This window comes from Passer montanus, unplaced genomic scaffold (assembly GCF_014805655.1).
Source record: "Passer montanus isolate IOZ18808 unplaced genomic scaffold, ASM1480565v1 scaffold106, whole genome shotgun sequence".
In the NCBI taxonomy this organism is placed as follows: domain Eukaryota; kingdom Metazoa; phylum Chordata; class Aves; order Passeriformes; family Passeridae; genus Passer; species Passer montanus.
In genome coordinates, this window is record NW_024357170.1 from 1,646,504 (window position 1) to 1,660,485 (window position 13,982).

Consider the following 13,982-nt stretch of genomic DNA (forward strand, 5'->3'; position numbering starts at 1 on the left):
TCCTACTGGAAAGGGCACATTCTGGATGACCTAGTCCCGAACTGCAACCCTCTTGAAACTGTTTGAACACCTACAGCTCAGTGACACATTTGCTTTGAGAGCCAAGGGAGAAAGGGACAAGTACTATGGCATATTCCCTCTAGTTCCAACCTTCAAAACATTACAGTGCTCACCAGGCTAAGCAACCATGTTATTACCTTCTGTGGCAGAGAGAAAATTCACATTGCACTGACAATCCCCCCTTAACTGAAAAGACAACACTGGTGAAATACAGTTTACATGATTAATACATTTTACTCAGTATGTACACAGTTCTCCAAAGAAGCTGGGTCATCCGAAGGCAGTTTAAGAAGCTTTAAATATCCCCCTTGCCAGTTGTTACATGGGCTGTGTTTTTGGCTTTGCTTCCTCCAGCTCAGCGTCCAACCAGCGGAACCTGCGGTGACGGCGCAGGACTTCGATGGCTTTTTGCTCCAGGGAGGCTGGTTCAATCCCCAGCTCTTCAAAACCAGGAAGGTCAGGAAATGTCATGTCTGTTGTGTGAAACTTCAACAAGAATGGGGAGGGTAAGGAAAAAAACAAAAGATAATTCACTTGAAATGAACAGCTTTGCACCCAATGCAATTACTCTCCTGACAAAAGAAGTAGAGGAAGAAAGATTCACACAGAACTGTGGCACAATTACACAAGCTCTTGAGTACCAAGACCTTCAACAGGAGGTACAGGTATTCTGCACCCAGCAAGAAGTCCTTCAGGCTTTAATTCAGGAATAAATACCATGCACGAAGTGCCTTCCTTTATTCTCCATACATTATCAGGGAGGTTACTGCATCACAACAGCAAAATTAAGTGAAACTCCAAGGCTATACTTGAACTCCAATTATGGATATTCTGATTTGTCAAGAAAATGTTGTGTTGAATTATCACCTCTGGTAAATCGTTTTGCTGTGTTTATGGTTTAGAACATGGCTTGGTACAAATATTTGATTCTATTACCATAGTTAATTATATTACCTATATAATATAATATAATTATATTACCTATAGAATTACTATATATTAACTATATTCTATATATGCAACCCATAGAAAACAGAGATTTCTCTTATGCTGGTGTTCCTTGAAAGGTCTTTTAAATCAAATACATCTAATATTGTACATATTATTTAAGGAAGAGAAGCTTGGAAAGACGAACAATCAGACCCAGAAGTGACATGGAGAAACTCCCTCTTACACTACCTATGCTACAGCTGACTTGCAGCAGTTTTAGTGATTTGGTGCAGGCTTATTTTATGAAATATAATGAAAGAAACTACAAAGGCAGCTGAAGGTTTTTGGAGATGTTACAATTATATCCAGGGGGACAATCAGGTTAAGTAGGCTATTGATGTTGTGTTGTAACAAAATATATTGAAATTCCAGTGCTGCAAAACAGCTGGGAGAGTCACTCCGTAATTCAGAAAGCAGAAAGTTTAGGCAATGTACATGACTATCTTTGCTACCCTACACATATGCCAAATTTTGACACTAACCCTTGCCAATTCCTGCTTTTTCCTTGCTTGCAGTTGGTTTTTTGCAACTTATTTCTCCACCCCCAATGAAACACTCTGAGAAGTCAGGAATAAACATGAAGTGGCAATGTTCTTGCAGGAAACACACTTGAATGTTAAGCGAGATTTTGGAATGTGTACAGGGTGTCAGTTCAACTTCAGTTGTTAAAAACACCATTCCCTGGAAGATGGAAGTGATTTGAGTGCATCTAGAGGAACATAAATTAAGAGTGGGGAGCACTTCCCCCCTCATTTTGCTCATCCAACCTCTACTTTCAGCTGTTTTCAATTCCATGTGGTTTTGGAGAATGCAAAACTGCAAGTGGGAGTAACAAATGCACCATGAAATATTTCCCAAGAGGGATTTTTGGCTGGTCCCACACTTACCCGATCCACCTTGTCCCGTGTCAACCACGGTTCAAACGGATTAATCTCAAAGAATCTTGCAACTAAACTGTGAACAGAAGAAATAGTATAAAAGCGCAGTCATTTATCCAGATACATAGAAATCTGGTAAAAATTATTTCAGACTTAATAGATGGTGAGCAAGAGGTTGCTCCAACAGCAAGCAGCTGTTCTTGCAAGCTCTGAGTTCATTAAAGCACTAGATGTGCCAGCCACCAAGTTCTTCCTTGTGTTTCTGTTAATTAACTGTTCCTGAATTATTGGATCTTGTATTAGTTTACTTTGGATGAATGGAGAAGCAGATCTCTAGAAGTTAAAATGAGCATTAGTGGGTGGGGAAAGTAAATCCCCCATCCAATTCCCCACACACCAGAGGGCTGAGTCTTGCCCCTGCCTTTCATTCAAACTCTGTTCCCTGCCAGTGTAGGCAGCAATCCAATTAGTCACGATGTTGGATTCAATGCCTCCAGAAGAAAACACACTTGCTGACAACTAATCAGCAGTTATCAGCAACACAAACATGCTGGTGGAATCTGGAGCAATCTATAAAAAGGGTGAGGACTGGGGTATCTGCAGTTTTCAGAAATGAATTTTCCCTTGAAAGAAATGAAATCTGATGGGGAAAACAAAATAATGGTACAGTTCTTGCTCAGTGTCTTGGGACCAACAGCAGAGTCTCTCACTGAACAGGCAGGACCTCTTGGTGAAGTGCTCACCTGGCAGATCAGGGTGTTACTGAGTTACTGCACACAAACACAACCAGGCTCATCGGCCTTTTAGGTGCATTCTTTTCACAAAAATATGAACTATCACTTAGTTTAGCCCATAAATAAAAAAGCATAACATGGACTGCAGCAAATGTGAATGAAACTAAGAAGCATCCACACAGCACCTTTCTAACAAGCTGCTCTGTCACCAGAGCCATGTGCCTGGTGCCTCTTGCAGCCAATATAGGAACAGCCAAAACAGTTTAAGATGTTCTAAGTGTTCTTCATCAGCACTTCCATGGATCCAATGCTGAGTCGTACTGCTAAAAGGGTTCTAACTCTGGTAACTGATTAAGCTTATTAATTTGCATTGTACTAAAAATGAGGAGGACTAGTATGCTAAACAATAACACAGCCCCATCGTGCTGAGGGCAACTTCTGAAATGGCATGTATTGTTTGAGCTCTTCAAAAAGATGTGACTATTCCCTAAAAATCAGGCCCAGGCTCAGTAGCAGGTCCTTAAGGTTGTGCAAAACTATCTGTCAGGGCCTGCAGTCAGCAACATACACACAGATTTTCCCTGTGGTATTGTTAAAAATCATTTGGTTTGCTACTAATTTTATTGAATTAGGACCTTTTGCTACTTCTTGGCTCAGCAAAGCCATTAAATCACAGAATGACTTAGGTAGGAGAAGATGTCCAGGATAATCAAGTCGAACCTCTGCTGATCACCACCTTGTCAACCAGACTAGACTACTGACTGCCATGCCCACTTGTTTCTTCAACACCTCCCTGGGCAGCCCATTCCAATGTTCAGCCACCCTTCCTGTGAAGAAATTCTTCCTGATGTCCAACCTGAGCATCCCCTGGTGCAGCTTGAGGCTACGTCCTCTCATCCTGTCCCTAGATGTCAGGAGAAATGACTCTGGAATGAATGGCTATATTAAGCTCACTACAAGCATACATTTCATGTACCAGCTCATCAAATGCAGGCCTGTCCCTGAGCTGAAGGCTCAAAAGTGGCTAACAAGTACCTTAGAAAGGCAACTTCTGCAGCCCCACCACTTTAATAACAACTGGGCAGAGTAAATAACCCACACAACAGGTATTGATGCTTCTGTGCAGCCAAGAGCTTACTGAATTAGGGTCCCACTTACTGGTAGAGAGGCCGTGGCAGCGGGTAGGGAATGAAAGGGCGGTGGGCAATGGCGTAGATGTACTCAACCATGTCGTACAGCAGGTACCGGTGAGGGCTGGAAGGGAACACAGCAAACATCACACCTCAGTCACCTACACTGCAATATTAACACCCAAGAAGAAAAACAATTTAAAACTCTCCACCCCCAAGGCTACAAAGAGCCCGTTTCTTCAATCCAAGTAATTTGCCAGCAGAGATTCCCCTGTGGCTCACAGGGAGGAGGTTTATCCTGGAGGACTGCAGCCTGTAGAAGGGCCCATCCTGGAGCTGGGGAGAAGCATGGTAAAGATTCAGCAGAAAGGGACAGTGGGCATTTGGCTGCTGGCCAAGACTAACCCACCACAACCACACTGGATGAAGTGTTTCTGTGTGCTTTGAAAGCACACCTGAATGTGCCTCCTTCCATGCTGACTCCAATTCTGAATTCAAAGACTTCCAGCACTGTGACAGGAGTTTGTTCAAGCCCACTTGGAAGCCAGAAATCAAATGGAGAATTAAGGATGCTTTATTAACAAGACATCCCATCTTTGGTAGAAATGGCTGCAGGGAAATTTATTCACCAGCCTTTACTTGATTAACATCTTGTTCTATTTAAAAGCAAGATGAATTGTCCAAAAAATGCATTCCCCCTCTCTCAAGACAGAGAGAATGAAGTAGTCAGTCTTCCATCCACTTGCCTAGGAGTAATACAAACCACTGGAAATTCCCATTTCTTTCTTGTTCAGATTGTACCTTGGCATTTTAGGCTCTCTAGATGTGCTCAGCCTAAGCTGTCAGGTATCTTCCTTGGCTTTCCAGGCAATTTGCTGCCATTCCAAAACATTCTGAAAAGCTCCATGACACCACAAGAGCACACTGCCGAGCAGTTTGATAAATGCAGGATCGCAGATGCCAAGGTCTAAGGTTACAAGCATGAAAACTGAGCCTTCAACTGACATGTTCTCCAAAAAAGTTCCAAGAGATCAGAGAACCATAAAATGGTTTGGGTTGAAAGGGACCTCAAAAACCATCTCATTCCAGCCCCACCTTCCACTACCCCAGGTTGCTCAGAGCTCTGTCTAACCTGGGCTTGAACACTTCCAGGGACAGGGCAGCCACAGTTCCTCTGGGCAACCTGTAAATCCAGTCTCTAACTGTAGATCCACTGCCTCTAAGATCCAATTCTAATTCCAGGTGGTTTCCACACAGCTTTACCAGAATTCTCCCCAAATCCATGTTGTCTAGCATGTTTTCCAAGCTGCCTACTTCTCTGTGTGCACATACATCACATGAAATGCAGTGGAGCCCAGATTAGGATTTTCAGAGTACTCACAGTAAGAGCTTGCTTGAGCCATTTTTCCTCCCAAAAAGGAGGTGGAATTTATTGCAGCTTGAACTGTGTGCATGGATGGAGAAATTAAACGTACTGTGCAGCATGCCAAAAAGTGACACCATAAAGATGTACTACAGTTAATGAGAATCAGAGAAAGTGACTTACCCAGCCAAGGCATATGTTTTTCCTTTTGCATCAGGATTCTTAATTGCATTAATAATTGCCTTTGCTACATCAACCACCTGTGAGGAACAAATTCCAACAGTTACCAAGAGAAAACAGGAAGACATGCACACACTCTTCTTTCAGAGGTGGTTTACAGACCAACACATCCACCCACCGAGGATTTGACATTGGGATTTCATGTAAAACTTACATAGACTGGTTGCTTCACTGTTTTTTTGCCCAGAGAAACAAGAGGGACACCACCAAACCAGCGCATGTCTGATGTAAAAAAAAGAGAAAATCTGGGAATCCTTTCAGTATCAGAATAACCAAGACATTTGACACCACACTGAGTGTGGATCTCTTTTGAAAATTGACTTATCTTTAAAAAAAATGGATTGGGAAGAATTCCCAGCCAATTGCAGCAGCATTTTTTTTCAGGACATTTTAATTTTCGTATTAACACTAACGAGAGGGCTGCATTTGCTGTTTCCTTAGAGTGAGTCAGTACACACACCCCTCAAAATAAAATTATTACAAAAATAAAAACAAAGAGCAATATCTAACTAGACTGAGAAAGAATTCTGTCAAGAGGTGAGAATTTAGTATGTTGCTGTATATCCCACACATTGCTGATAAGAACACACCTGCCTGCTTTTCAGAAGCAAATACCATTTTCTCTCTGTTCTCTTCAGGCAGTTACATAAATCATACATGGATTTATCATTCCAAGAGTACCTACTTGCATAATGATTGAGAAATCGGTCCTCTCTCCCAAACATCTCAGAGGGCTTCAAAATTACAGCATCTGGAAATTCTTCCCTCACAACCTCCTCTCCAACAGCCTATCAATAAAACAAACACATTCATTACATCCATGCTGAACCAAGCAGAAGTAGATGCCTTTCATAGCAGAAGGCACCCTTGACTACAGAACTAAAAAAAATTATGCCACCAGTAGCACAAAAATTATTTATATCTAAGCCATTTGATCCTCGAGATGCTGCTCTAAGATAAAAGTCTCACAAAAAGCCCAAACATTTCTCAGCTGCAGAAAACAGCCTGTAGTAAATTCATACACTGATTTCCTTCAAACAGCTCCAGCTGGGGGAGAAAACCAAACCCAAACCAAACACAAAGTACATTCTCAGGAAATATACTTAAGTGGATTCCAGACTTACTTTGCTCCTGAGGTATTTAGAGGGACTCTTCATGCTAGCATTCAGGTGAGAGATGTGAATGAATTTTTCCACACCAGCTTCCTTACTTATATGTGCGATACTTTGAGGAATATTTACAAATTCATCTTCAAATCTGAAGTTTCTAAAGCAAGGCAAGACCCAAACATTACTTTAAGAGCAATTAACAATGGCTGCCACTCAGCCAAAAAGCAATTATTACATATTACTTGAATGTATTATCAAAAACCTACACTATTTGTTAGAAACAAAATTTCCCTTTATGATGGACTCTTCATATAATGAATATTAGACGAAAGTGAAATTGCAACTGTAATCTTCAATTTTAGCTTCTCTGCCCTTTCACCTGATAAGATTAAATCAGTATGAAAAATCCTCTTGCCCACTTGTCTGTGACAAACAGAAAACTCCCAGTGAAAGTGGAAACACATTTTTATTAAAAGAAGCACTCCTGCATCCTGACCTCTGAGGAAGGCTATGTTTTTACAAACCCTGTTCAAAATTTGCCATGATTTGACACACCTAATTACACTACAAAGAAGCTCAAAATTTCTGAGCAGCACAAATCAGGGCAGCTGCTTGGCAGGGGGGGAGAAGATAAAAACAAACCAGAGAACACAGAGGTGCTCATGCAAATGGAAAAACGATTTGTCAGAGCATTTAGAACCATTTCAGAGCTGAAAGGGACTTCAGGAGAAGCAAGAAATTCTCCCCTCACTGTATGACATTCAAGGGGCCTAAATTATAGGGTTATACTGTCAACCAGTTTGGTATCTCATCAAGAGCAATACAGAAGCTCTGTCTCCATGCAGAACTGCCAACAATTGCAAAACTGCAAGAAAGAGAACTGGCTTCTCATATTGTTGTATTGTCCCTGTAGGCACCCCTGCATCTAGACCATTTGCTTTGGGTAACAAGCATCTAATCCAAACACCTCCCTCTGTGTCCTTACATCCTCCCACAGCTCTTCAGATCCCACTGGAGTCCAAAGAAAGCCTTAAAAATACAAAGTTATTTTTGAGCCTTCAATAACTAATCTGATCCTGGGAACCATCACTCCTTTTCTGTTCACCAAAATAGATTTAGAAACACACGAGAACAACGTCCCTCCTGTAACCATGGAGTTTCAAACAACACAGTACACACAGAGGAGCCTGGACACAAGTACAAAGCAAAGAAGAAAATATTTCATGGTAGGCTTTGCTTTTTTTGACTGATCTCTCCATCTAATCCTACTTTTCTTCCTGCCCAAGTTTTTCACAGGCTCTGGAATGATTACAACGGTTACTCTGACCTCATGTTTAACAAAGCAGAGAACTTGATCTCAGGGTTTCAGCACCACCACTGATACCCACATGCACAAAACATGTGATTAAAACATTTGTGCCACACAGCGGTTAAGTTCTGTAATGTCCAAAAGTTTTGAACATGGACCAAGACTTGTCTGTTTCAATCTATTGAAACTGCACAGAGAACAAGGTTTGGGGACCTTTAAACATAATAAAACTTTCTGTTGTTGTCCTCACATTTCCTTTTAATAATAAAATAAACTGTCTTTTCTATAAATCACACTTTTTACACAAGACCAGAAATTTTGAACATCAAAGGGCTGGTCATAAAAAAAAAGGCAACAAAAGCATTAGGTTTATAAACAGAGATGAAACTGGTATTGACGTTTGTTTCTGTCTACTATCAGAGCAAAAATTATGCATCATACAAAGGCAAATCTCACCATTGAATTTTTGTCTGGCAGTTCTGCACAAGGCTTTAAATAAAATGGACACAATTGTATGAACACACACACACACACACTGAAGGTGGCTGTTACAGGCATTTTTAACCTAAAATATGGGAATTTTAAAATGAATTTCAAAAAGAAACTATTCTTAGAAATTATTATCAAAGAATGCTTCTGTAGCTAATATTGTCTGTGCCAAAATTCTACCAAGGAATGATGTTATTAGTCATAATCTTAATGATCAACTTAATAATCAACTCTCCATCAGCTATTCCTGTTTGATCATGGCTTTTTCTAGCAGACTACAACTCATAACTATGTCCAAGTGACAGGATGAAATCTTACTTCTCTGATAATGTAAATGCAAATATAATGTAAATATGAGTTAAATATAAAAAAGTGTCAATGTAAATATAGATATAAGAAATTGGTAAGGCTCTATTATCTATAGGAAGGCACTCAGGGAACACCCACTAGGTATGAGACAGTAGCACATTTGATTTTTCTGACAGAACAAAAGTTATACACTGGAAAAATGTGGAAAGAATGCACTTTTACAAAGCAGATCACAACCAGGACTGGAGTTAACCTTTTAAAGAAATTTTATATGCAAAATGTTGGGGTTGTCTTTTCACAGAAGCCAAAAACAATGGCAATATCACTGCACACACATGCTGTAAAACATGGCTACGATACCCGGTGCTAATCTATCACATATAAGAAAAGAAAGAAAAGCAAAATTACTTTGTTTCCCATTCCTTTCCAATAAGGTTAATGACCACATTGCTGTGTTCCACGGCTCTTCGGATGGAATCTTTGTCCCTACAGTCCCACTCCTGCAAGCAGAGCATCAAATGGGGAAAATATGAGGTAATGTGTAAATAAGCATCACCAAAGCAAGCTCTTTCACACTATTCCCATTTAGAGGCTAAACAACAGCTGGAGCTGTGTCTTTGAGAAGGATTACATAGCTGCCTTGTACAGCCAGGGGTTTGTGCTTGGTCTCCAGCCAGACTCACCATGAAGAGAAGCTGCCCCAGGTCACCCATGGGCCGCAGATACATCAGGTCATACTGATCACAGCGATAGGGGATGATGACTTGAGAGCCAATGCGACCTAAAGGGCCACAAAACCCCCAAAGTTTCAAACAAATACATGCCTTTAAGTAGATGAATTTCTGAATAAACAAAGCCCCCTTTTCCCCCTGGCATTAAAGCACTACAATTAGACATGAGTATCTTGAGTGCATATTTGCAAAGCTAAAAGTAGAACAGAACTAAGGTTCTTCTTAAACCCACATAATTCAAATTCTTAAATAGGATTTTTCCTTAATATTTGGGCTTGCAAGACAAAATGCCAAAGCTCATTAACAAACAACAACAAAAATGGTGTGTCCTATAAACACAGCAGAATACCTAAAAATGGAACATTTACAAGGATATTCCATTTTGTAAGCTGCATGAAAAGAAGGAGAGGAAAAAAGCAGCATGGGTTATTTTCCAAAATTTAAATTCAAAAGGGCAATTTTAAAGAATTCCAGTCAAATTCCTGCAAACCTTTAGTAAAACATCCCAATAAGGCTAAAACCAGAGGAATCAAATACAGGCTGTAGCTCTCCTTACACTTGAATTCCACAGAGGGGTAAGACTTCTTTTAATGACCTTAACCTTCCAAAGCTCCAAAATTTCCTTGATTAAAACACTTTTTACTACTTGTTACATGCTGAAACTTAAGCAGACTGCAAAACGCTTTTAGGATCCACAATGCCAGAGACTTCTCCATCACCCTGCAACCCAGAGACTAATTGGTTTTGTTAAACATTTTTTTGGGTAGTTTCTTTAATCAGTACTCCTGGTAAGCATTACCTAAGCGGTTAACAACATATCGTCCCAGGAAACCTGTGGCTCCAAAGACAGTGGCCACAATGCCACTGACAGAGGATCTTCCACTTCTGCCATGAGGGATCACAGCGTGATGGACCTGCCGGTGCTGCTGCAACACCGACGGTGCTGCAGTCAGGACAGAAATTCCATGGCCTGCAACACAGAACAGGAGAGAGTTTGAGACATTAATTCAGCACTGCTAGCTCATAGTTTATATTGGTTTCCTCATCAGATCCTTTTTCTCTAATATACCACGCCACGACTCCTGGGCTGTTTCAGAGATATTTGGAGAGGTCAGAGGGGAGCAGGCCTGGGAAGTTGCTGGTAAAGTTAAGGACGAAACCGAGACATGGAAGGAGCAAAGAAAGAACATCAGCTCTTACAGAGCAAGTAAAGCTCACTGTGAGTTTAAGGTGAAGCAAGTAAAGAATACTCAGTAAAAACATAAAAATATAGCAGAGGAAGCAATCCTTTTGTATCACAGCTCTGAAGCAAGATGAAAGGGAGAGATGCAAATAGCCAGATCCATGATACATGGCATACTGCCTCAAAGCTGTTCCTTTCCTCAAGGAGCTAGGAAAACTTGGGAGCCATGGAGGCAGGACATCATCAGGATACTAATATACAAGAGCATGTGGTGACAGGACAAGAGGGAATGGCCTCACACTGACAGAGAGGAGGTATAGGATAGGATATGAGGAAGAAATTCTTCCCTATGAGGGTTCTGAGGCCCTGGCACAGGTTGCCCAGAGAAGCTGTGGCTGCCCCATCCCTGGAAGTGTCCAAGGCCAGGCTGGATAGGACAGGGAGCAACTTGACACGTGCACACTAAAGAAGGCTTTATCCCAGTGTGGTTAGGAATTACTAGTTACACCGTGGCACTGACATTCCAGCCACAATGATCTTCACAGAGAAGATCAAAAGGATAGGGTGTGTTGAGGCACAAATGATATTCTGTTACCTCAGCTGGCAGAGCTCAAACCAGAAAGTCCAACCAGATTTCAGCACCTGAAGGAGGTCTTTTGCTACCCAAAAGTCTGTCTATCCCTGTTCTCTCCATATCCCATAAACTGGAAAAAGATATTGCATCTCCAATTTTGTCCTGAAAGACAGGTTGAGAGCCACTGAAAGTTAAAAAATCAGTAATAATTTATAGTTTTCAACTACCCAGTGGCTTCATTGCTGTTACTTCTTCAAAAATTATTGGTGGCAGGCTCTCCATAATGCCTCTTCACTATCATACCAACAAATAACACCTAATTACTGTTTTGTATTCTCCCACTTTTGTCTATTCCTCTGCTGCGCTTACCTTACGCTATATGGTGTTTAGTGATGAGCAACTTTCCTTGTTCCATAACTCTATGAGGTCTGGCTACCTTAAATTATCACCAGCTATGGTTATAAGCATATTCATTGCTCCAAATTGGATTTTCCAGAGCAGCTGTGGCTGCTCCATCCTTGGCAGTGTCCAAGGCCAGGCTGGATGGGGACATTTTCCAGAGCAGCTGTAGCTGCTCCATCTTTGGCAGTGTCCAAGGCCAGGTTGGATGGGGCTCTGAGCAACCTGGGTAGTGGAAGGTGTCCCTGCCCATGGCAGGGGGGTGGAACCAGATGGCCCTTAAGGTCCCTTCCAATCCAAATAATTCTGTCATTCTATAAATTAAAGCTCAAATATCTGCAGCAAACCCAAAGCACCTTTTTCTCTACACAAAAGTTCGTCTATCCCCATTCTCTCCCAACCCCATAAACTGGAAAAAGACACTACAAATGAGACATCTCTCATTTTATCCTGGAAGACAGTCTGACAGCCACTTAGGTAAATAAAGAATACACCGCTCCTATTTAAAGGATATTAAATTCCTCCCTGCCTCTACCAACAAAACCAGTTTGCTATCTCCCAGGCTACTCAATCTAAGACTGTGGGCAGAATCAGTTTAAACAGAATCAAAGACCCAAATACACGCTTTAAATATAACATTGGCAGCTGAACTTTACCATAGTTCATGGCCCAAAGGTCACAGTCACCTAAGAAACCGCAAAAGGAATCCAAGCTTTTATCTACAGGGCAGTGACAGCCCCAGCGCGACACCCGCAGCTACATCCCGAGCCCTTTGCGCCCCAATCCCCAGCTCCGGAAGGAGAAGGGAGGCACAAACACGATCATTTCCGCGCCCCCGGAAAAATTCTCGGCAGCTCCTTTCCAGCCGCTGCGGTGCGAGCTCCCCTCGCGCAGAGCCGGGATCGGAGCTCAGTCCCGGGCCGGGTCAGAGCCGCACAGGCGGGCCGAGCTGGGTGAGGGCGGTGGGCGTGAGGGGCCCGCCGGGGCTGACACTCACCTGCCCTTGGCAGCCGCAGCCCGCGCGTCGCCGCCGCCATCTTGTGTCTTCCTGGGGCGGGGCGGCGCGTGCGCGGGGCCGCGAGCGCAGCGCGGCTGCGCGGGGCGGGGCCGCGGGGCCCCTCAGGGGCTTCCGCGGTAGTTAAAGTCACATTAGCGTTGGAACGGTGGTGGATGTGGCTGAGGCGTATTTGTGACTGCAGATCGCCGGGCTGTGGCACTGAGTGGTGCCTCTGGTGTTTCCTTCAACACCTCAGGGTGCAGCAATTAACTCCACCGCCAACCTGGGCAGCCTATTCCAATGTCTAAGAAAAAGTTCTTCTTAAAGTGCAGGAATTCTTCGTGGTGTCCAACCCGAGCCTCTCCTGGCACAGCTTGAGTCTTGTCCCGTGCCTTGTTCCTTGGAGCAGAGCCCGGCCCCACCTGGACAGTTTCGGATTAGCGGTGGATGTGGTGCTGTGCGGAGCTCTGTGCTGTGCGGAGCTCTGTGCTGTGCATAGAGAAGGAAAGTGCGAGTTGCCGGTGTGTTTGGCCTGTTTGCAGGCGGCAAGGGGAAGGTGAAGGCCTGGCTTTTCCCTGGGCACTCTCAGCGCTCCTGAAACCGACCGTACGGTGGCGATGTGGGCTTGCAAAAGGAGGAAACGCTCCTGGCCTTGCTCTAAAGCACTACAAGTGTAGAGCCAAGCTGAAAATGTCACTGCACTCCACTCCACTGGGTCGGGACAAAAAGATTTCGCTGACTTTCCCTTTCCAAGTACATACTCTGATTTGCACCACACTCAAATGGCAACACGAACTCCTCTGTGCTAATAAATATTTTCACTCTGGCAGAGTCTGGCTACAAACTTGAAACCATCTGGCAAAAATACAACTCACAAAAGTGCCAGCTGAGAAAGCTCTTGCTGCTTACAACTTCCATTGCACCCCAAGAACTGCCAGTACACACCTTACTATCTACACTTTCTTCTCAGCAGAGCTCTGTGCTGTGCATAGAGAGGGAAAGTGCGAGTTGCCGGTGTGTTTGGCCTGTTTGCAGGCGGCAAGGGGAAGGTGAAGGCCTGGCTTTTCCCTGGGCACTCTCAGCGCTCCTGAAACCGACCGTACGGTGGCGATGTGGGCTTGCAAAAGGAGGAAACGCTCCTGGCCTTGCTCTAAAGCACTACAAGTGTAGAGCCAAGCTGAAAATGTCACTGCACTCCACTCCACTGGGTCGGGACAAAAAGATTTCGCTGACTTTCCCTTTCCAAGTACATACTCTGATTTGCACCACACTCAAATGGCAACACGAACTCCTCTGTGCTAATAAATATTTTCACTCTGGCAGAGTCTGGCTACAAACTTGAAACCATCTGGCAAAAATACAACTCACAAAAGTGCCAGCTGAGAAAGCTCTTGCTGCTTACAACTTCCATTGCACCCCAAGAACTGCCAGTACACACCTTACTATCTACACTTTCTTCTCAGCTCTATGAACCATCACAAGCCTTC

The 13,982-nt window shown here is 43.1% G+C and overlaps 1 protein-coding gene across 1 annotated transcript; it reads right to left on the reverse strand.

The window, feature by feature from the left end:
• Positions 1 to 269: 269 nt before the first annotated feature.
• NDUFA9 (NADH:ubiquinone oxidoreductase subunit A9) lies at positions 270 to 12,607 on the reverse strand. Its single transcript, XM_039720384.1, has 11 exons — positions 12,496 to 12,607; positions 10,142 to 10,312; positions 9,295 to 9,392; positions 9,020 to 9,111; positions 6,520 to 6,661; positions 6,081 to 6,183; positions 5,550 to 5,617; positions 5,339 to 5,415; positions 3,821 to 3,916; positions 1,938 to 2,004; positions 270 to 546 (listed from the first exon to the last, which is right to left on the reverse strand). The coding sequence occupies exons 1-11, from the start codon at positions 12,533 to 12,535 to the stop codon at positions 379 to 381; spliced, it is 1,122 nt and encodes a 373-aa protein (XP_039576318.1). The 5' UTR covers positions 12,536 to 12,607; the 3' UTR covers positions 270 to 378.
• Positions 12,608 to 13,982: the final 1,375 nt, after the last annotated feature.

What these genes read in the sequence shown, in the direction of transcription:
- NDUFA9 (XM_039720384.1), bottom strand. Translation starts at nt 12,535, where the DNA reads ATGGCGGCGGCGACGCGCGGGCTGCGGCTGCCAAGGGCAG. An exon ending in CTGCCACGGCCTCTCTACCA is followed by an intron (nt 2,005 to 3,820) that starts GTAAGTGGGACC and finishes TTCTGTTCACAG; the next exon opens with TTTAGTTGCAAGATTCTTTG. An exon ending in CACGGGACAAGGTGGATCGG is followed by an intron (nt 547 to 1,937) that starts GTAAGTGTGGGA and finishes TTCTTGTTGAAG; the next exon opens with TTTCACACAACAGACATGAC.